At 38.7% G+C, this 24,650-nt stretch overlaps 1 protein-coding gene across 1 annotated transcript in view; it reads left to right on the forward strand.

Moving 5' to 3' along the window:
• LOC116592991 (uncharacterized protein C3orf20 homolog) overlaps positions 1–24,650 on the forward strand; it is a 128,979-nt gene that overhangs the window by 60,924 nt on the left and 43,405 nt on the right. The window contains exons 9-11 of the mRNA XM_032346733.1: positions 6,000–6,120; positions 8,979–9,113; positions 10,246–10,347. Of these exons, the coding sequence (XP_032202624.1) occupies positions 6,000–6,120; positions 8,979–9,113; positions 10,246–10,347 (358 nt within the window). The remainder of the gene's footprint in view (positions 1–5,999; positions 6,121–8,978; positions 9,114–10,245; positions 10,348–24,650) is intronic.

Genomic DNA, 24,650 nt, shown 5'->3' on the forward strand with positions numbered 1-24,650 from the left:
CTCTTAAGGGTCTGATCCAATGGGAAGGGGCATGGCAGCAGCAGGATTTCCAAAGATGTGATATTTAGTGGAGGGAAGGAGAGAAAATATCTAGTCCAGGGACTGGCAAAGCTTTTCTATAAAGGGCTGGATAGTAAATCATACAGTTTTACAGGCTGTACAGTCCCTATGGCAACTATTCAACTCTGCCCTTGTAGCATGAAAGTAGCCAGAGCCAACACATAAACATGTTGGCATGGCTGTGTTCTGATAACATTTTTACAAAAACAGGCAGAAGCCAATTTGGCCTGTAGTTTGAAGTTTGCCTATTCCTGACCTAGACCATGGATAATATTACATAATTATCCTCGCTATTGAAAAAACAGCTTAGAACCCATGTTTTCCTAAAGTTGGATCAGCATTTTCATTCTTGTATATACTCTTATGCAAGGATACTGATTGATTCTCCTCTAAACTTGGATTTAATTCATAAATAGCTAATATTTATTGTGTACTTACTATGTGTCAGTCCCATTTGCATTTAATTCTTTTTTTTTAAAAGATTTTATTTATTTATTTATTTAAATAAAGACTGAGAGAGAGAGCATGAGAGGGGAGACAGGGAGAAGCAGACTCGCGCTCAGCAGGCAACCCTATGCGGGGCTGGACCCTGGGACTCCAGGGTCATGACCTGAGCTGAAGGCAGGTGCTTAACCAACTGAGCCAGCCAGGTGCCTAGCATTTCAGTCTTTATCTAATTTGTCTCTTGATACTTTCAAGATTTTCTGTTTGCCATTGGCTTTTAACAGTTTTACTATAATGTGTGTAGTTATGGATCTCTAGAACTTTTAATTGTTACTTCCTAGATACGTAAATTAACGTTCTTTATCAAACTTGGGGAGCTTTAGGCCATTATTTCTTTGAATGTTTTTTTTTTTTCTGCCCATTTCTCTATTCCTGGTACTCCTGTTTCATGTATATTGGTATTTTTAACAGGGTCCCCTAGGACTCTGAAATTTTTTTTTTCTTTTTTTGAGAGAGAGAGAGAGACCAGAGGAGTGGCAGAGGCAGAGGGAGAGAGGAAATCCCAAGCAGGCTCCATGCCCAGTGTGGAGCAGACGTGGGACTCAATCTCACAATCCTGAGATAATAACCTGAGCCAAAATTAAGAGTCAGATACTTAATTGACTGAGCCACCCAGGCACCACAGGACTCTGAACTTCTGTTTCTCTTCACTCTTTTTCATTTCTGTTCTGTAGACTGGATAATTCCTACCAAGCTATCTTCAAGTTCACCAATCCTTTTGCCAACTCAAATAGGCTGTTGAGCCACTCTATTCAAGTTTTCATTCCCATTATTATAATTTTTCATTCCAGCATATCCACTTAATTTTTTAAATTTCTTTTTTGTGTTGTTGTTGATATTCCCTGAGGAGTCACTATAGTCATATTTTTCTTTAATTAAAAAGCGATCCCCTTTAGTTTTTAGTTTAGTATTTTTTTTTTAACATATTTATACCAGCTGCTTCAAAGTCTTTGTCTGGTAAGTCCAATGTCTGTGCCCCTTAAAGATAGTTTCTACTGGGGTGCCTGGGTGGCTCAGTGGGTTAAAGCCTCTGCTTTCGGCTCAGGTCATGATCCCAGGGTCCTGGGATCGAGCCCTACATTGGGTTCTCTGCTCGGCAGGGAGCCTGCTTCCCCCCCTCTCTCTGACAACTTGTGATCTCTGTCAAATAAATAAATAGAATATTTAAAAAAAAAAAAGATAGCTTCTATGTCCTCCCTTTTTTCCTATATGTAGGTCACATTTTCTTGTCTCTTTGCATGTCTTACAATTTTTTACTGAAACTAGATAATTCTAAATAATATAGCAACTGTGGATTCCAATCCTTTTCCCATTCCAGAAGTATATCTTGTTTAATTTTGTCTCTCACAAATAACCCTATTAGGTGATATAATATGTAACTCACCCAGACAAAAATAATCCTCTTTAAGGCCTACTGCCCTTATGGTAACTAGTTTTCCCCAGTATTGGTATCTGAATATGATTCTTAATAGTCTGATAGGGTCAGCCTAATTTAGGTATCAATGAGACTTGGGGAATTTCGGAGATAAAAACAAATCAGTTGAGAAGGTCTAAGCCTATAGCCTATGGTGCTAAATTCCAAATAATCCTCTATGATATACTGATATAAAGAAAACCCAAAGGATATTCAGAGACATGTAAGATCAGTGTTTGGTTTTACATAACTAAGAAGGTGAAAACGTCTAAACACCTAACTGGCAGGACTTGGACTGAGTTGTAGGCTGGACCCTATTGCACCAGACTCTAGCATCAAACTCTCCTGAGATGCTCATTTTTTGCAACAATATTCTTATAATTTAATTGAAGTCTTTACTTAAATACTATTTATTAATATTAAATCCTTATTAATCAACTAACTCCTGTGTGAGCCTTCACTTTCCTCCAACAAACAGCAAATGCTGGTTCTGGCTAAGGGTTGCTGAAGCTTTCTGCAACTCTAACCAGAAAATGACTAATTACAGCTTCTCAATGGGAAAGCCCACTGTCATGTAGAAGTGAGGGTATATTGCTGTTTGTATATAAAAGTAACTTGTGCACAGGACAAAAAAATTTTTTCCAAGTGAAATTAAAATTGTATTGCATGGAAATTAAAATTCTCTTCCTTCAACCTCATACCCCTTCTGTCAGTGTAGGCACAGCAAAGGACGTTTTTGTCTGTCCTTCAAACTACATCAACACATGCATCCATTAGTTTTCTCTTTTTCTTTTTATGACAGACAATTTAAATTCTTAGTGAAAAAACAGTATCTCTTGTCCTGAAGTCTGAGCTAAAGTTAGAGTCTCCATTTGTGAGGTCCTGTGATCATTCCATTTCAACACCCTTAACACTTCCCCAAAAAGACAGCTCAGTTGACAAATAACTGATAAATAAATGTGGTCTATCCATACAATGGAGTACTGTTCAGCCATAAAACAAAATGAAGTACTGATACAAGTACAACATGGGCTAACCTTGAGTGCATTATGCTAAGTGAAAGAAACCAGTCTCAAAGACCACATATTGAATGATTCCATTTGTTTGAAATGTCCCAAATAGACAAATCTATATAGGCAGAAAGTAGATTAGTGGCTGCCAGGGGGACTAGGGGAGGGAAGAATGGAGAGTTGTTGCTAATGGGCATGTGGTTTTCTTTTGAGGGTGATGAAAATATTCTAAAATTGATTGTGGTAATAACTGTACAATTCTATAAATATACTAGAAATGTACTGAATTGTACATTTTAAATAGTAGATAGTATGACATGTGATTTATATCTTGATAAAGCTGTTATATATAAAAGAAAAAACTCAAAAATTAATATTTAATTTGCTGTCCTATATTGGATCATTAAAGTAGATGTCATTATTTCCCTTTTGCCTACAACAAAATTGGACCTAAATGTGGTATTCTTTGTTTGCAAAAATTATGAAATATTTTTAAATTCCCCTTGTCATCTAAATAATATTAAGTTTAAAATAAATTAAATTTAAAATTATACTGGGAGGGGCGCCTGGGTGGCTCAGTGGGTTAAAGCCTCTGCCTTCGGCTCAGGTCGTGATCCCAGGGTTCTGTGATTGAGCCCTGCATCAGGCTCTCTGCTCAGCAGGGAGACTGCTTCCCCCATCTCTCTCTCTGCCTGCCTCTCTGCCTACTTGTGATCTCTGTCTGTCAAATAAATAAATAAAATCTTTTAAAAAATATTATACTGGGAAATTGTCCCCTTGATTATTTGTTCCATAAAATTTAATATCCAAGATGAGAATTACATTCATAAACAGGAGGTGATTTCCCCCTACTTGCTGCTCTGGAGTGGTTGCCTTCCTCATCTTCTTCCTGTCTTTATTGCTGACAGTAACTAAGCAAATGAATACAACACCATCTGCTGATGATATTTTGGGAGCTTCCCAGAAGCCCAAAACACTAAGCCTTAGGGCTGAGTCCTGCCGCTGTGCAATTTCATCCTGGGCCCCATAGACCTCTTCCCTCTTAGAAGAGGATGCTGCCTGCTTCAGAACTAAAGCTTCTGAAAGACAAAGGCCAAAAACAAAAACAAAAAAAGCTGTCTTCCAAGGGACTTCATTATTTAATTGTTAAGGATCTTTTAAACTAACCCTCTTCTTGCGCATCTGTTGTCCCACCAAAAGGGTGTTTTGGTGAGAAGACTCAGCAAACTGAAAAAGCAGGAAGATGAATTAAAGGAGGGTGTGGCCTGGGACTCTTGTTGCCAGGATCCAGTGTGTAGGGCACCACAGTGCCTGCGGGAGAAACAGCTCCCACTGCTGTGTAGGAGTGGACCATTCGGGTCCCCCCTGAGGCTCCTCCAAGGAGTGAGAATAGCTGAGAGCTGGATTACCCAGGGTGAGTGAAAAGGTAGGCTGTTTGGGAAAGGAACACAATCCTCATGTCCAAGGAGTGGAACTTCTGTCTCTGATTTTTTCACTGGGTTGGTCACTTTGCTCCTCTTGCCCATCTGTTAGACTGCAGGCTTCCCAATTAAGTCAAAAGCACCCCTTTTCTACTGTGAACTACTCTTATTCTTTTATTAGACGGTGAATTCCCCTATTGAACTTTACATCAGGCTGCAGGTGTTCTATTCACCAGTTTCCCCCAGCCTCTGTTTCTTCATCTGGAAAATGGGACTCAGTACCTATAGATGGAATTGTGAGGACTTAATAATACAAGCCAACACTTCTAGAGAACTTACAAGGTGCCTGCATTACAAGGTGCCCAACTTTGTTTTAGAGAACAAAGTTGAAAGTGCTTCACATTAAGTAATTCATTTCGTTCTTACAACAGCTCGTGAAGTAGATGCTGTTGTTATAGCCAGTTTTAAGACAAAGATACCAAGCCACAAGAAGGTTAAGAAATATATCCAAGTTTATACACTTAAGACATGGAAGAGCCAGGTTCAACACCATTAACCATCTGGCTCTATGACGTTTGTAACCATTAAACAACCCTGCCTAGTAAAAGCAGATATTTAAGGCTTGGCACATAGTAGGTTCCCAGTAAATATTGTCTATCAAAATAATTAAAGTCACAAGACTGAAAATGCCCTGAGAATAGAGAGAGCACCTTACTCGGGGCATCCTTTAGTGCCTTACAGTACCTAAGTAGTATCTTACATCCAATAATTACCCAATATGTATTTGTTAAATTGAGTACATTTCATCAGGGCAGTTCAGACTTCAAGCCCCTTCTCTGCCAGGTGCTGTGCTGAGAAGAGAGAATATACAAATATAATTTAGATACGAACACATAGTGAGATGCTACTGATCTAGAAAAGCTAATAAAATGCTAGGCTGCACTGATAGATATATAAAGTATAGGAAAGATAAAATTGACACCTCCTGTTCTTCATCAACCAAATTCCATCTTTCCAAATCTGTATGGTTCTTGAACCCACATATGTATCTTTCATCCCTCTCATCCCTTCCCCCGTCCAAGCTACCATTGTTTCTCTGACCTCTGAACTGGTTTCTAGCACTTTGGTTCTTTACCATCTCTTTGATCATGTCCCCTCTTTGCTCTGTTATGAAACCCATTCTATGACTTTTTGCTCTTAAGATAAAAAGCTTGGTACAGCGTCAAAAGTCCTGCACATCTGGCCCCTGCCTGCCGGTCACTTAGTCTCATTCACACCACTCTGGACTAGCCAACATGATACAATAATCATGGCCGACAGAGCCCATTCCTATGACTGTATGGATGGGGACATGCCAAAATAGGAGGGGATGTGTCTCAGAAAGGGGAATCTTGATCAGCTAAACAGATATATACCAAACTTCCCTTCAAGGAAAATATTCAGCCAGAGGCAAGGTGACCATCCTCCAAGCTTATGATGGGAAGGAGTCCTGAAAGGCTATGACCTGGTGACTTCCATTGCCTCAGTCAAATCAATGAGTCCATGAATTTTTCTTGTTCTAAATAAGTCATATTTCTGTCTTTTTTGTAGCCCAATAATATCAATGATGTTTAATCGAGATGGTGGCATGGTGATCAGCAAAGAGGGAGACGTCATAAGGGAATGGATGTGGCCTTCGAAGGGAAAACTTGATGATCCAGTTGACGTTTGGGTATTACTTTACAATTCATCATTCTTATGTCAATTTCTTATGCCATACCAATAATTTACTTTGAGCCTCTAAAATATACTGTTGGAGAAGAGAGGATTGAGAGGACTGAATTATTATCATCATCATCATCATCATCATCATCGTTGTTATTATTATTATATAAGATTTTATTTATTTATTTGGCAGAGAGGGGAAGAGAAGAGAGAACACAAACAGGGGGAGTAGCAGTCAGAGGGAGAAGAGACTCCCTGCTGAGCAAGGAGCCTGATGCGGGACTTAATCCAGAACCCCAGGATCATGACCTGAGCCCAAGGCAGACACTTAACCAAGTCACCCAGGCATCCCTGAGAGGACTGAACTATTCAGTTTGGCTGTCTACACTAACCAAGCACCCAGCATGGAGCCTAATGTGGGGCCTGAACTCATGACCCTGAGATCACAACCTGAGCCGAGATCAAGAGTCAGATGCTTAATTGACTGAGCCATCCAGGCACCCCAAGCAGTTACTTTAAACAGTAATTGTTAAAAATTACTATTAGAAAGCATCTTGTGTTTAATATAAAAATATTTTTAAAATAGGAAGATAGGGACGCCTGGGTGGCTCAGTGGGTTAAGCCGCTGCCTTCGGCTCAGGTCATGATCTCAGGGTCCTGGGATCGAGCCCCGCATCGGGCTCTGGGCTCAGCAGGGAGCCTGCTTCCTCTCTCTCTGCCTGCCTTTCTGCCTGCTTGCGATCTCTCTCTGTCAAATAAATAAATAAAATCTTTTTAAAAATAAATAAATAAAATAAATAAATAAAATAGGAAGATATACAGTGTTCAAAGTGAAAGTCTCCTTCTCCTCAGTCTCACTCTGTAGAATTACCTTTGTTAATAGCTTAATGTGTATTAGAATCAGAAATTCAGAAAATGTAAGAGTGAGCCTACCAGTGGGAACTTTGGTGAACTGGAAAGTGTGCCCTCCCCCAAAGGAGACAGGCTTTACTCAGGGCCAGAACATTGTTGCCACATGGGAATGTTGGTCTATGCCTGCTATATGTTATGATTTTCTAAAAGGCCAGATTTTGTTGATGAAATACCCTGGTATTTCAAAGTTGGCAATTAATTCAGACTCTGGCAGGATTAAACCAAACACTTCCGAGCTACCAGTCTGTAACCTCTGTGCTATATTTTATTGGTTCATATATATAGTTACTTTATGTGTGTGCATGTATATGGGCTGCATTTTGTGTCCAGGACCACTGCGTATGTTTGCAAAGGTGTTTGTACCACCAACCTTAGAGGTACCAATTATAAAGAGCTGTGCTGTCCAGCACGGCAGCCACCAGACACCTGTGGTTATGGACTCTTGAACTGCACTGTAGTAAACTACACACCAGATTTCAAAGACTTAGTATAACAAACAAGAATATAAAATATCTTATCAATCATTTTTATATTAGTTACACATTGAAATGTCAATATTTGGATATATTTAGTTATAAAATGTTATTTAAGTTCATTTTACCTGCATTTTACCTTTTAATGTGGCTCCTAGAAAATTTAGAATTATTCATGTGCCAAGCATTTATGGCTCACGTTATATTTATAGTGGACACACTATTGTGTAGAAAGTACCTCCAGGTCTCTGTTCTATTCTATTCACAAGATCGTCCTTGGCGGCTTTGTATCCTACATATACTATTTGTCTTTTTTTTTTTTTTAATTTATTTATTTGACACAGAGATAGGGAGATCACACATAGGCAGAGGCAGGCAGAGAGAGAGAGAGGGGAAAGCAGGCTCCCCACTAAGCAGAGAGCCTGATGCAGGGCTCCATCCCAGAACCCCAAGACCATGACCCGAGCTGAAGGCAGATACTTAACCATCTGAGCCACCCAGGCGCCCCTGGATTGTCATTTTTTTTTTTTAAAGATTTTATTTATTTATTTGTCAGAGACAGAGGGAGAGAGAGCGAGCGAGCACAGGCAGACAGAGAGGCAGGCAGAGGCAGAGGGAGAAGCAGGCTCCCTGCCGAGCAAGGAACCCGATGTGGGACTCGATCCCAGGACCCTGGGATCATGACCTGAGCCGAAGGCAGCTGCTTAACCAACTGAGCCACCCAGGCGTCCCTGGATTGTCATTTTTAAAGAAGCACTGCTCAGCTCTGAAAGGTGAGGAAAGTAAAGAGTGTGCAGAGAAACTGTCCCAGCAAGCCTGTATGTACAAGTGTCCTGACACTCAGGAGCCGGCATGTTTAGAACAGTTGACTTAACGAGGGCGCTTTTTCTACAGCAAGCCTTTTAAAAATATGCTTTACAAATCTGCAGATGTTCCCTTGAGCTTTAGAAGTTGTTCATTACTTTTCTATCCTTGTCATTTATAAAATCTCTTCAGCTTTAATAAGTTTCACAGTAATAGTTACTAGACTTATAAAACTTCTAAGAACTTGGCAGCCATTAATGACTTTCCTCATCATCATGGGAATTAGATGTTGTCAACTGTATTTTATGAGAGAGACTATCTCAAGAGTTAGAAATACAACTCAGAAAAAAAAAAAAAAAAAGAAATACAACTCAGAAGTACCTGCAAACTGACCCAGAATTTTCGTTCTAAAGTGAACCTGACTTTCTCTCTAAGACATCACTACATTAACAGTTTCTCCTCATTTCTTTTCCTTCCCTTAAGAAGTCATAACAACCCACAAATTTGCAGCCAAAAACCTAAAAGCCATCTCTGACTTAATGGAACCAGACTGAAGCTGTGAATGTCGGTCTCAAATTTCCTTCCATGCATCCTGCAAATGTTTTAAGATTTCCACTTGAATTATGAGCATGAAAAATTCTGTATAGGAAATGACAATCCTTTCTGTTTCCCCCAGGTGAACAAGTTCATTACAGTGGAGATTTCTGGGCGCTTTGCAATCACCTTGGTCTACAGATGGCATCCCCAAAGCCTAAAGCTATCTCTGGCACCTGTAAAATGCAAGTTTTTTCCTCCGTGCTTACCTAAGGTGGTAGGTCCAGAGGGGTTTTTTTGTTTGTTTTTTTGTTTGTTTTTTTTAATTATCTTCATGCCACTACCTCAGTGCAGACCAGAGGAAGAGCAATGCTGACTGATTTTAGATTCTTATCTTTTAGCATTTCCTGGTAATTGCTATAGTAAGGACACTGGAATCTGGCTAATTATAAATCCTGCCAGAGCGGTTTCTGGACATTACCTGTGAAGTAACAGGAATAAGAGGAGGTTAGAAGAGGAAGATAGATTTGGGAGAGAAATGAACACCTAGTTTCTTCTGAGGCCATGATGCCTAAGCTTTGGAGAATTAGTTTCCTGTCTCTGATTTCGATGAATTGCTTGCATTTATATAATCTACAAGTTCTTAAAAATGGTGTGAGGTTCATATATTGTTTTTAACTAAAGTGAAAATAAATCAATTTAAAGTCACTGTTGTTTTTTTTTTTAAGATTCATTTATTTATTGGGAGGCAAGGGCATAGGGAGAGGGATAGAGAGAGAGAAGCAGACTCTCTACTAAGTAGGGAGCCAGATGGGGTGGGGGTCCTCAATCCCAGGATCCCAGGACCCCAAGATCATGACCTGAGCCAAAATCAAGAGAAGGATACTTAACCAACTGAATGACCCAGGTGCCTCTAAAATCACTATTTTTAAGCATAAGTAACATTGTAAAGACACTTGGAGATGACCATTGTAAAAATTATGGTTCAGAATAATGTCTCTTAATAATAATTTCACACTTGCGCTAAATCTCTGTTGAGGAATCTTAGGCTAAAACTTTTGTTTGTCAAGAGGTGAGAGACGCAAATGTTAGTATCTCTGATTTCATGCAGTTAAGTAGTGAGTTGACTGACTCATCAAACTTTTAAAGGTTCTAAAATTTTGAGTGCATTTATGAGAATGATACACATATTATAGAACATGTATGAACCTTTAATGAAAAACCCTTAGTTTTAGGGATGGGCATCAAAACTGTGTTACTCCTGGTTATACCATAGAAATACCGTGCCTATTTCACATATGCTGAAGTTGTATAATTTTTGCCGTAAATAGTGCCTTTACGGCAAGTTATCTTGTCTGCCTGGATTTTTATTCCATGCCATCTGAAAAAAATTTAATACTCTCTCTCAGCCATTCCCTGATGTCAGTCCCATCTCCACAGAAGCCAGAGAGTTATTCAAGGGCTATAAAGTGAAGTGCAAGCATCTGAAACCCACAACACAGGACAAAGATGTAAGTGTGCAATAGTCACTATTTTGAGATTGTAGGCAAAGGTAACTTTTAGTATTTTGAGATTGTAGGCAAAGGTAACTTTTAGTTTTCACGTTATTATAAAGTTAATGTTCTCTTCCAGCACGGGCTGGCTTCCAGTACAGCTATTACATACAGATGAGCCTGTCATATAATTACTGGAAAGAGCCTAGGATGACTTTTATTGTTTGTGTTTCACTTTTCTTTTCTTTTTTTTTTTAAGATTTTATTTATTTATTTATTTGTCAGAGAGAGAGAGAGAGAGAGCACACAAGCAGGCAGAGTGGTAGGCAGAGGCAAAGAGAGAAGCAGGCTTCCTGCTGAGCAAGGAACCTGATGTGGGACTCCATCCCAGGACCCTGGGATCATAACCTGAGCCAAAGGCAGTGGCTTAACCAACTGAGCCACCAGGTGTCCCACGTTTCACTTTTCTTAACATCTTAGCCCTTTTAAAATGTACAGTTCAGTGCCATAAGCTCTCAGTTCACATTGTGGTGCTACTATCACCACCATCTATCTCTAGAGCTTTTTCATTTTGTGTAACTGAAACTCTGTGCCTGGGAAACAACACCTTTCATACTTCTCTCTCCTATCTTCTGGGAACCCCTTTTCTACTTTATATGAATTGGACTGGGGTACCTCGTATAAGTAGAAACATACAGTATTTGTCCTGTTGTAACTGGCTGATTTCACTTAGCATGGGGTCCCCAAAGTCCATCCACATTGTATAAGGTGTCAGAATTTTCTTCATTTTTAAAGGTGAATATTTCATTACAGGTCTACCACATTTCATTTGCCTATTCAGTTGTTGATGGACACTTGGATTCTTTTCCTATTTTAGCTATTTTGAATAATGCTAATATGAACATGGGTATATAACTATCTCTTTGAGGTCCTACCTTCAGTTCTTTTGGATATATTTCCAGAGTGGAAGTGCTGAATCATATAGTAACTTCATTTTTAATATTTATATGCTTTTTAAAAAAAAATTTATTTATTAATTTGAGAAAGAGAGCACAAGAGGGAGGAGGGTCAAAGGGAGAAGCAGACTCCCTGCTGAGCAGGGAGCTTGATGCAGGACTCGATCCTGGGGACTTGAGGATCATGACCTGAGTCGAAGACAATCACTTAACCAACTGAGCCACCTAGGTGTCCCTCAGTTCTTGATATCCTTCTCAACAGTTGTCATTTTCTGTGTGTGTGTGTGTGTGTGTGTTTTAAATAGTAGCCATCCCATTGGGTGTGAGGTGATGTATTTGACTTTTTAAAAATCAACATTATTGAAGTATGATTTATCATTTTATAAAATACATCCATTTTAAGTGTATACTTTAATGAGTTTTAACAACTCTATTTAGTGGCCCATGACATCCTGATTCCAGGAATCCTTGTTTCTCAAGGAGGCATTAATGGCATTTGGGGCAAGATAATTCTTAGTTGTTCGGGACCATTGCAGAATACATCCATGGCCCCATAAACTATATGCCTATTGTGTCATCATTCAAAAGGCCCATGCACATTTGTGAATACCCCCAAGGAAGGATTTACTCACTTGTGTTGAGAACTGTTCTATATTGGTTATTCCTGGGGGAATATTTGGGTATATGGGCTGGGGAGATGAGTCATAAGATTACTGTAGTGGTCTAGCCAAGATACTCTGAACGGAACTAAGCTGGCAAGATTGGAACATAGATGAGAGCTCCAAGTTAATTAAGAGGCAGAATTCATAGGACAGTTTTTTGGCTTATGTGTTAAGATGGAAAATCAATCACCAAATAATAGTAGATAGGATGAAAAATGAAGAGGGCCAAGTGAACCAACACTTAAGGGGCAGGCTGAGAGGTAGGAGGAGAACCATGTCACTGTGGTGGACATGGTGAGACCCATGTCCTTTCCCCTTCTTCTTGTATGCCTCTATACAAGCTAAAAATTGTATTTCCACACTCTCTTGCAGATGGATTTCTAGATGTGTATTAAGCCCCATTCATTAGATGTACTCATGTGCGATTTGGAAGATGGTAATACAGGAAAACCGTTGTCTTGCTTTGGCAAGCAAGATCATGGAGAAGGTGGGTTTTCCTACAGCAACACTGCATTATCTAGCTGCTAGCATCACAGATCCCAAGACACACACGATTGTGGCAGCTCCCTGGTTCTAAACTCACAGCTTTAGTGCACTATTCCTGAGCCCCACAACACCAGTGGGGGTTCCTAGGCCACGATATGGAGAGGCAGCACCTCCCCTGGGTGATTGGTTGGTGTTCTGGGAACAACTGGAGATGGCCACTTCTCCTCTTTTGGTGATTTTGTAATTTCATACTTAGAAAAAGGCTAGGGAGTTTTCCGTTTCTTACAATTGAGAACAACATTCAAAGAAAATGTGTTCAATATGAGGGAGTGGTAACAGGATGAGCCTTTCAGAGAAGTCAAGCAAATGAGAAATAAAAAGCATCCACTGGATTTGTCTTATGAGGATCAACAGTGACTTCAGCAAGAATCATTTCAGGGTACAGGTTGAATTGGAAACATGCTTATAGTGAGCTAAGGAACAGATATATGAAATGTAGAAATTCTTGTGCAATTGTTGGCATTTGCCCACGCTTCGAATTTGTAGAGTATGAGAAAGAGGAATGGGTGCCCCAAACCTGTACTTTAGGCCCCTGCTCTCAGCCTTTCCTAGACCAGTTAACTTCTTATGTGTCAAACCACTTAACTTCTCAGCCTGCACTGGGGCAGCTTTCTGAAGCCCGGATGGTGGTGACAATAGTCCAGATTCTTCTTCTTCCTCGTTGTGGTGGATTTTGTAACATTCCTGTGGTATGTTTTATGGTGGCTTTAGAAGGGAGCAATTTGGCAAGCTTGCATCAAGGTGACAGGATTTCTTGTAGGTGGAGCCTAAGTCTTATCTCCCTCTATTCTGCTACATCCTTCTGGAGTGCCACTCCTTCCCATAATTCCCTTGCCTCCCCTACTCAGTGTATGTGAGAGGGCCCTTACTGGTTTCTGTCTTAGATGAGGAAGATAAATCTACACCCCCTGATCCCAGCCTCTATAGCTTCTCTTGCCTGGAGTGGGATAATCTTCAGCCCTGAACTTGTCAAGGGTACTTGGTAGTGTTAAACTGGTGATCATTTTTAAGTTATTTAATATAAAACTATTTAGAAATCATGCTCTTAGCAATGTCCACAATAGCCAAACTATGGAAAGAACCTAGATGTCCATCAACAGATGAACAGATAAAGAAGATGTGGTATATATACACAACAGAATACTATGCAGCCATCAAAAGAAATGAAATCTTGCCATTTGCGACAACGTAGATGGAACTAGAGGGTATTAGGCTTAGTGAAACAAGTCAATCAGAGAAAGACAACTATCATATGACCTCCCTGATATGAGGAAGTGGAGATGCAACATGGGGGGTTTGGAGGGTAGGTAAAGAATAAATGAAACAAGATGGGATCGGGAGGAAGACAAACCATAAGTGACTCTTAATCTCACAAAACAAACTGAGGGTTGCTGGGGGGAGGGGGGCCGGGAGAGGCGAGTGGGGTTATGGACATTGGGGATGGTATGTGCTATGGTGAGTGCTGTGAAGTGTGTAAACCTGGCGATTCACAGACCTGTACCCCTGGGGACAAAAATACATTATATGTTTATAAAAAATATATAAAAATTTAATTAAAAAAAGAAAAGAAATCATGCTCTTCAGGGTGCTGGTGGCTCAGTTTGTTAAGCGTCTGCCTTTGGCTCAGGTCATGGTCTCGGGGTCCTGAGATGGAGCCCAGCATCAGGCTGTCTGCTCAGCAGAAAGCCTGCTTCTCTGTCTCTCCCTCTGCCTGCTGTTCCACCTGCTTGTGCTCTCTCGTGATATAAAAATAAATAAAATCTTCAAAAAATAATAAATTTTAAAAAGAAATGATGCTCTTTATAATATGTGTAAATTGATCAAAGTGTGCTTGTAGTCATTGTTTTCTAATATTTAAAAAATTGCTTCTTTTTCATATGCATGGTCTTTAGCTTCTAGGGAAAGTGGTTTCACAAAATTCCTTTGATGTTCATAGAATTTGTTAAGTATGAGGCAAAAAAGTACATGATGAAACAGCCTGTGCTATTTGACTCCACTTTTGATCAAAGGAAAATATATTCTTATATATGTATTTTAAGACTGGAAGGATGTATGCCCAATTTTTTGATATTGAATACATTGCTTTTGAAATAAAAAATATCTTTGAAATGTGTAAAATCCCTACAAAGATGAAACAGTATGAGTAATATTAGCAAAGAAAATCGATCAGAAAAAAATTATTACAGTTCTGAAAGTTTGACAGTATAATGTGATCATTTCTGTAATGAGATCTACACTTTCCAAAGACTTAGAATGAGGCCACCTTCTCCAAAGAGCATGTAAGACTTCTTGTGTTAACTTTTTTTTAGTAGAGATTGATATATTTATCTCTCACATTCACAAATAGCAGAAAATTCAACAGAGTCCCTTTTTGTAACTTCTCTAAATAACTCCTACAATCAGCAATTTTCCCAGACATGCCCTCCCTCCAAAATAAATGTTCAAGGTTGTGCAAGCAAGGATAATTTTCTCAACTGTGACAAATTATTCCTTTTTCAAATCTTCCTGAAAGATGTTCTTTTGTTTTTTAGATGTTTTGAATGTTCTTTGAGCAGTATTTCCAAAGAAGGATGTTAGGGCATGACCTTTCAAAGGAGATTTTTTTGGTTGTTTAATTTCTATTAATTTGTTTAACTTGTTGTTTTAATTTCTTTGTTGTTTAATATCACATAAATAGTTGATGAGCTAACTCTACCATTCTAAAACACTAACAATTGTTAATAAGTATACTCTTGAGTTTTCTACTCTTGAAGCTGTATTCAGAGTTCGTTGGCCGATGTCTGTCACTTTGGGGAATTATTTTCTCTGTCAAACATTTCTTGCGATCTGGTCTCTTTGTGCCCTGACATGAAAAGCATGCAGTCTTCCAGTCCTTTGCCCTTCATAGGCTCCTCAACCTACCTAATATGTTTGCAAATTAGGCTAATCTTGAAGATTAAAAAAATGAGTTGGGGGGGCACCTGGGTGGCTCAGTGGATTAAGCCTCTGCCTTCCGCTCAGGTCGTGATCTCAGGGTCCTGGGATCGAGTCCCGCATCGGGCTCTCTGCTCAGCGGGGAGCCCACTTCCCTCTCTCTCTCTGCCTGCCTCTCCATCTACTTGTGATTTCTCTCTGTCAAATAAATAAATAAAATCTTTAAAAAAAAAAAAAGAATTAAAAAAAATGAGTTGGGAAAATGTATTTAAGATGAAATGAGTGATATGAATCCAACTCAACCAAAAAAGCTCAGATGAAAAAGCTCAAATGAAATAGAAATGCTACCTTGTGTGATACATAATCTATCCAAAGCATGTATAATTGAATGAAACAAAAATAGTAGTAATCTGGAAGTACCTATTGCTCCCTCTTCCTTTTTGAGTCTGATTATAAATAGAGATAAGGAGGGGCACCTGGGTGGTTCAGTGGGTTAAGCCTCTGCCTTCGGCTCAGGTCATGATCTCAGAGCCCTGGGATCAAGTCCCACATCAGGCTCTCTGCTTGGCAGGGAGCCTCCTTCCTCCTCTCTCTCTCTCTGCCTACTTGTGATCTCTCTCTGCCAAATAAATAAATAAAATCTAAAAAATGAAAAAAGAAAGAAAGAAAAAAATAGAGATAAGGAGCCAAGTAGAAATAAAGGCATTTATTTAAAAAAATTTTAATTGAAGTATAGTTGACATACAATATTATGTTAGTTTCAGGTATACAACATAGTGATTTGACAATTGTATACATTACTAAATGCTCATCATAAGTGTAGTTACCATTCATCACCATACAAAGTTATTACAGTATTACTGACTATATTTCCTATGCTGTATCTTCCATCCCTGTGACTATTTATAACTGGAAGCTTCTATCTCTTGATCACTGTGACCTAAATCAAGAGATTAATTACTGAAAGGATAGGCATCACCAGGAGAGTTGTATTGGAAAAGCTGGACTGTAGATAGTTTGGACCTGAAACTCCCTAAACCCTTCCTCTAAATTGAAGAAAACCAGTTACTTTACCCATCAGAGTGCAAACTAGGAAACTTGAACAGGGGGAGACATGACTGTTGGTTGTCTTGTCATACAGGGATGGGATATACAAGGCAGACAGTTGGTGGGGCCCAATGAGGAAACATGGTCCAACGTGGCAGAATTTCACCTGCGCCTCCCGGGGTGGGGAGAGGCACATAGAAAAAAGGCACCACTTTCTGATGTCTTCCCTATTTGTTTCAGAGTCTTTCTGTCAGACTACTTCCACAAAATCTTTTTCATTTTTAGTCATAACAACTGCCTGAACAGCATATTATCTTAAAAAGGGTTGAAAAGGTGCCACTTTGGAAAATTTGATCAGGTTAAGTGATTATCATCCACTCTTCCATAAGCTGAATTGGGTATTTCTTTGTAAAGAGAAATTAAGGGATGGAAGAAGACAGACATGCTCATCCTCATAAGATATTTTTGAAGAAAAGTAAGGAAGGACCCTTCTTTCATGGAAATCTGAGGAAATAGAGATAAGATTTTTCCTTAATAAAAACAAACAAACAAACAAAAACCCACAAAAAAAAAAAAAAAAAAAAAGACTGGCTGAGCTTCCAAAACAATTAAAGAAGAGATAGTCTTTTCAACAAATGATTCTGTGAAAACTGGATATCCACATGGAAAAGAATGGAATTAGATCTTGTCCTTAAACTGCAGACCTAAATGTTGAGCTAAGACTATAAAACTCTTAGGAAAAAACATAACTTTAAATCTTCCTGATCTTGGATTAGACATGGTTTCTTGGATACCACACCAAATGCACAAGTAAAAAATAAATTAATAAATAAATTGAACTTGATAAAAATTTAAAACACTTATGCTACAAACAATACCATCAAGTGAGTGAAAAAATAATTCACAAATGGAAGAAAATGTTTGGAAATCATATGTCTGTTAAGAAACTTGTATCCAGAATATATAAAGAACTCTTACAACTCAATAATAAAAAGATAAAGAACCCATTTTTTAATGGGGAAAAGATCTGAATAGACGTGGGTCCAAAGAAGATATATAAATGGCCAATTAACCTACAAAAAGATACTCAACAAAATTAGCCAGCAGGAAAACTCACATTAAAATCACAATGAAATACCCCTTCACACCCATTAGAATGGCTAAAATTAAAAAGACTAAAAGTAACAATTGTTGGTGAGCATATGGAGAAATTCATTCCTCACTGCTTATGGAAATGTAAAATGGTACAGCCACTTTGGAAAACAGCCTGGCAGTTATTCAAAAAGTTAAACATAGGGATGCCTGGGTGGCTCAGTTGTTAAGTGTCTGCCTTCAGCTCAGGTCATGACCCCAGAATCCTGGGATCAAGTCCCACATTGGAGTCCTTGCTCACTGGGGAGCCTGGTTCTCCCTTTGCCTGCCTCTCCCTCTCTCTCTCTTTCTAACAAACAAATAAATAAATAAAATCTTGGGGTTTTTTTTTAGAGTTAAACATGGAGTTACCCTATGACTCACCAATTCCACTCCTCCATAAAGAAATGAAAACATGTCTATGTAAAAACTTGTATATAACAGCATATTTCATCATCTTATGAATGGATAAAGAAAATGTGTTCTATCCATATAGTGGAATGGTATTCATCCATAAAAAGGATTGAAGTTCTGATATATGCTGCAAAATGGATGAATCTTGAAAACACTATGTTAAATGAAAAGGCAGATCACAAAAGATGACAGATTGTATGATTCTGTCTATATGAAATGTCCAAAACAGGCAAATCTTTAGAGGCAGAGGGTAGGTTAGAGGTTGCCTGAGGCTGAAGGGCCAGGAAGAAATAGAGGTGACTGCTAAGGGACAGTCACCACTGCTTGGGACAGGTACGGGGGGTGGGGTGGGAGGAGAACAAGAAGTATTCTAAAATTAGATTGTGGAAGTGATTGGACAATTCTGTGCCACTCTGTGAATATACTAAAAACCATTGAATTCTGTATTCAGATTCATTGTCTGATATGTGAGTTCTAGCTCAATAAAACTGTTTTGTTTTGTTTTTTAAGTCTTGTTGGACACCTTTACTTCCATCTATATAACAGAAGAAACTTTCTGAGAAACTTTTTTACTGAAAAACACCTAGAATGGAATACATTATAACTAATACAAATTTTAATGTGTTACCAAGTTCACAAGAAAGTAGGGGATATTGTCTTATTATTTAATAATCCATACATGTGAAATAAAATTATAGTGAACACAAGATAATGAAAACATCAAAATAAAAATAGGGAAAACAATTTCCCTTGTTGGGAGGAAAAGTGAAGAGGGGTGTAAGAGAGCTAAAGTTTAATTGTATTGATACTGTTCTGTTTATGGGTAGTGGGTACATGACTGTTCCTTTTATTATTCTTAATACTTTATTTCCTAAATTTTATTTTATTTTTTATATACTTTTTAAAGGTTTTATTTATTTATTTGAGAGAGAGAGAGTGAGAAAGAGCACAAGAGGGGAGAAGGTCAGAGGGAGAAGCAGAGTCCCCGCGGAGCAGGGAGCCCGATGCGGGACTCAATCCCAGAACTCCGGGATCATGACCTGAGCTGAAGGCAGTCATTCAACAAACTGAGCCACCCAGGTGCCCCCTAAATTTTATTTTTTAAAGATTTTATTTATTGGGGCGCCTGGGTGGCTCAGTGGGTTAAGCCGCTGCCTTCGGCTCAGGTCATGATCTCAGGGTCCTGGGATCGAGTCCCGCATCGGGCTCTCTGCTCAGCAGGGAGCCTGCTTCCCTCTCTCTCTCTCTGCCTGCCTCTCCATCTACTTGTGATTTCTCTCTGTCAAATAAATAAATAAAATCTTTAAAAAAAAAAAAAGATTTTATTTATTTACTTGAGCGCGAGAGAGAGAAAGAGAGAGCATAGAAGGAGAAGGAGAAACAGACTCCGCACTGATCAGAGAGCCTGACACAGGCTTCAGTCCCAGAATCCTGAGATCATGACCTGAGCTGAAGGCAGACACTCAACCAACTGAGCCACCCAGCTGTCTCTAAGAAAATACCCAGGTCAGACTTCCGTTAATTTAAATCACTTCATAGAACTATGAATTTCATCAGTAGTGGACCCAAAGCAGCAGCTATACATCATTTCCAAAAAATGCTTCAGGGAATACGATCAATTTAACCATGTCAGAATTAAAATTTTTGAGATACCAGAAAGAAGATGAAAAGGCAAGCCACAGAAAGGTAAAAAATATTTATAATATATATATATCTGACAAAGAATTTGTATCCAGAGCTTAAAAAGAACTACAACTCAATAAAAAACCCAATTAAAAATGTGCAACAGATTTGAACAGACATTTGGCAAAATAAGGTATGGGTGACCAAAAAGCACACAGAAAGATGTTCAACATCTCTAGTCATCAGGTAAATAGAAATTATAACTATAATGAGTTAATACCAAATGCTTCTTAGAATGGCAATAAATGAAAGGATAATAATACCACATGTTAGCAAGGCCATTAAACAATGAGAACTAACTTTCTTTCTTTCTGCACTGTAATTGATGATTTTGTCCTAAAATTCTTTTTTATAAATTTTTATTTAAATTCAGTTAATTAACATATAATGTATTATTAGTTTAAGAGGTAGAGGTCAGTGATTCATCAGTCTTATATAATACCCTGTGCTCATTACATCAAATGTCCTCCTTAATGTCCATTACCCAGTTACTCTGTCCTGCCACCTCCTTCCCTTCCAGCAACCCTCAGTTTGTTTCCTGTAGTTAAGAGTCTCTCATGGTTTTTCTCCCTCTCTGATTTCATCTTGTTTTATTTTTGCCTCTCTTCCTCTATGATCCTCTGTTGTTTCTTAAATTCCACATGTAAGTAAGATCATATAATAATTGTCTTTCTCTGATTGACTTATTTTGCTTAGCATAGTACCCTCTAGTTCCATCCACGTCTTTGCAAATTGCAAGATTTCATTTTTGATGGCTGAGTAGTATTCCATGCATATATATGTAAATACCACATCTTCTTTACCAGTTCATCTGTCAGTGGACATCTGAGCCCTTTCCATAGTTTGGCCATTGTGGACATTTCTGCTATAAACATTGGGGAACAGGTGTCTCTTCAGATCAATACATTTGTATCTTTGGGGTAAAAACCCAGTAGTAGCAATTGCTGGGTCATAGGGTAGCTCTATCTTCAACTTTTTGAGGAACCTCCATACTGTTTTCCAGGTGGCTGCACCAGGTTGCATTCCCACGAACAGTATAGGAGGATCCCCTTTCTCTACATGCTTGCCAACATCTGTCATATCCTCACTTGTTAATTTTAGCCATTCTAACTGGTGTGAGATGGTATCTCATTGTGGTTTCAATTTGTATTTCCCTGATGCCCGGTGATGTTGAGCGTTTTTTCATGTGTCTGTTGGCCATTTGGTTGTCTTCTTTGTAGAAATGTCTGTTCATGTCTTTTGCCCATTTATTTATTTATTTGCAGAGGGAGAGAGAGAGCACACAAGTAGGCAGAGTGGCAGGCAGAGGAAGAGGGAGAAGCAGACCCCACACTGAGCAGGGAGCCTGATGCGGGGCTGGATGCCAGGACCCCGGAATTGTGGCCTAAGCCGAAGGCAGATGCTTAACTGACTGAGCCACCCAGGCACACTGTCTTTTGCCCATTTCTTGATTGGATTATTTGTTCTTTGGATGTTGAGCTTGATAAGTTCATTATAGATTTGGAATACTAGCCCTCTATCTGATATGTCATTTACACGTATCTTCTCCCATTCTCTCAGTTGTCTTTTGGTTTTGTCGACTGTTTCCTTTGCTGTGCAAAAAGCTTTTATTTTGATGTAGTCCCAATAGTTCATTTTTGCCTTTCTTTCCCTTGCCTTTGGAGACATTTCTAGCAAGCAGTTATTGCCTGTGGGGTGCCTGGGTGGCTCAGTCATTAGGCATCTGCCTTCCACTCAGGTCAAGATCCAAGTATCCTGGTGGTGAGCTCCGTGTTGGGCTCCCTGCTCAGAGGGGAGCCTGCTTCTCCTTCTCCAGCTCCCCCCTTCTTGTCTTTCCTCTCCCACTGTCTCTCTCTGTCAAATAAATAAATAAAATCTAAAAAAAAAAGAAGTTACTTCCTGTGTTCTCCTCCAGGATTTTGATGGAATTCTGTCTCACATTTAGGTCCTTTATCCATTTGAGTCTGTTTTTGTGTATGGTGTAAGGAAATGGTCCAGTTTCATTCTTCTGCATGTGGCTATAATTTTCCTAACACCATTTGTTGAAAAGACTATCTTTTTCCCATTCGACATTCTTTCCTGCTTTGTTGAAGATTAGTTGACCATAAAGTTGAGTGTCCATTTCTGAGTTCTCTATTCTGTTCCATTGATCTATGTGTATTTTTTTCTGCCAGTACTATACTGTCTTGATGACAGCTCTGGTTTTGTTTTTGTTTTTGTTTTTTTTAAAGATTTTATTTATTTGGGAGAGAGAGACCATGAGAGGAGAGAGGTTAGCAGGAGAAGCAGAACTCCCTGCAGAGCAGAGAGCCTGATGCAGGACTTGATCCCGGGACTCCAGGATCATGACCCGAGCTGAAGGCAGTCGCTTAACCAGCTGAGCCACTCAGGCACCCTTGATGACAGCTTTGAAATAGTCCATAACGGTGGTGCCACCAAATTGGTGACAATTTGGTTTTCTTTTTCAACATTCCTTTGGCTATTGAGGTCTTTTCTGGTTCCATACAAATTTTAGGATTATTTATTCCAGCTCTGTGAAAAATGTTCATGGTATTTTAACAGGGATTCCCTTGAATGTATAAATTGCTCTAGGTAGCATGATATTTTAACAATGTTTGCTCTTCTAATCCATGAGCATGGGACGTTTTTCCATTTCTTTGTGTCTTCCTCAATTTCTTTCATGAGTGTTCTATAGTTTTCTGAGTACAGATTCTTTGCCTCTTTTGTTAGTTTTTTCCTAGGTATCTTATGGTTTTGTATGCAACTGTAAATGGGATCAACTCCTTAATTTCTCTTTCTTCTGTCTCATTGTTGGTGTATAAGAATGAAACTGATTTCTGTGCATTGATTTCATATCCTATCATTTTACTGAATCGCTGTATGAATTCTAGCAATTTTGGGGTAGAGTCTTTTGGGTTTTCTACATAAAATATCATGTCATCTGTAAAGAGTGGGAGTTTGGCTTCTTCTTTGCTGATTTGGATGCCTTTTATTTCTTTTTGTTGTCTGATTGCTGAGGCTAGGACTTCTACTACTATGTTGAACAACAGTGGTGACAGTGGACATCCCTGCCATGTCCCTGACTTTAGGGGAAGAGCTCTCAGTTTTTCCTCATTGAGTATGATATTTGCTAAGGGCTTTTCATAGTTGGCTTTTATGATATTGAAGTATGTACCCTCTTATCTCTGCGCTTTGAAACGTTTTAATCAAGAAAGGGTGCTGTACTTTGTCAAATGCTTTTCCTTCATCTATCGAGAAGATCATATGGTTTTTGTCCTTTCTTTTATTAATGTAGTATATCACATTGATTGATTTGTGGATGTTGAAAGACCCTTGCAGCCCAGAAATAAGTCTCACTTGGTTGTGGTGAATAACCCTTTTAATGTACTGTTGAATCCTATTGGGTAATATCTTGGTGAGAATTTTTGCATCCATGTTCACCAGGATATTGGTCTGTAATTCCCCTTTTTGGTGCAGTATTTGTCTGGTTTGGGGATCAAGGTTATGCTGGCCTCATAGAATGAGTTTGGAAGTTTCCCTTCCATTTCTATTTTTTGAAACAGCTTCAGAAGAATAGGTATTAGCTCTTCTTTAAATGTTTGGTAGAATTCCTCTGGGAGCTTTCCAGCCCTGGTCTCTAGTTTGTTGGGAGATTTTTTATTACTGCTCTAATTTCCTTGGTGGTTATAGGTCTGTTCAGGTTTTCTATTTCTTCTTGTTTCAGTTTTGGTAGTTTATACATCTCTATGAATGCATCCATTTCTTCCAGATTGCCTAATTTGTTGGCGTATAGTTGCTCATAATATGTTCTTATAATCATTTGTATTTCTTCAATATTAGTTGGGATCTCTCCTCTTTTTTTCATGATTTTATTTATTTGGATCCTTTCTCTTTTCTTTTTGGTAAGTCTGGCCAGGGGTTTATTGATCTTATTAATTTTTCAAAAAGAACCAACTCCTAGTTTGTTGATCTGTTCTGTTATTCTTTTGGATTCTATTTCATTGATTTCTGCTCTAAACTTTACTAATTCTCTTCTCCTGCTGGGTTTAGACTTTACTTGCTGTTCTTTCTCCAACTCCATTACATGTAAGGTTAGCTTGTATATTTGAGAACTTTCTTGTTTCTTGAGAAAGGCTTGTATCACTATACATTTCCCTCTCAGTATACCTTTGCTGCAACCCAAAGATTTTGAACAGTTGTGTTTTCTTTTTTTTTTAAATTTTTTATTTTTTATAAACATATATTTTTATCCCCAGGGGGAACAGTTGTGTTTTCATTTTCACTTGTTTCCATGAATTTTTTAAATTCTTCTTTAATTTCCTGGTTGATCCATTCATTCTTAAGTAGGATGCTCTTTAGCCTCCATGCATTTGAGTTATTTCCAATTTTTCTCTTGTGACTGAGGTCCAGTTTCAAAGCATGGTGGTCCAAAAATAAGCAGGGAACGATCCCAATCTTTTGGAAAGGTAGCAGTTGAGATCTGATTTATGACCCAGAATATGATCTATTCTGGAGACTATTCCATGTACACTCAAGGAGAATGTGTATTCTGTTGCTTTAGGATAGAATGCTCTGAATATATCTCTGAAGTCCATCTGGTCCAGTGTATTGTTCAAAGGCCTTTTTTCCTTATTGCTCTTCTGCTTAGATGATCTGTCCATTGCAGTGAGGGGGTGTTAAAGCCCCTTACTATTACTATATTATTAGTGATGTGTTTCTTTGATTTTGTTATTAGTTGGCTTACATGTATTTGGCTGCTGCCATGTTAGGGGCATAAATATTTACAATTGTTAGACCTTCTTGTTGGAGGACCCTTTAATTATGATATAGTGTCCTTTCTTATCTCTTATTATAGTCTTTAGTTTAAAATTTAAATGTCTGATATAAGGATTACCACTCCAGTTTTCTTTTGATGTCCATTAGCATGATAAATTGTTTTCCACCCCTTCACTTTAAATCTGAAGGTAAA

The sequence above is a fragment of the Mustela erminea genome, chromosome 6 (assembly GCF_009829155.1).
Source record: "Mustela erminea isolate mMusErm1 chromosome 6, mMusErm1.Pri, whole genome shotgun sequence".
In the NCBI taxonomy this organism is placed as follows: domain Eukaryota; kingdom Metazoa; phylum Chordata; class Mammalia; order Carnivora; family Mustelidae; genus Mustela; species Mustela erminea.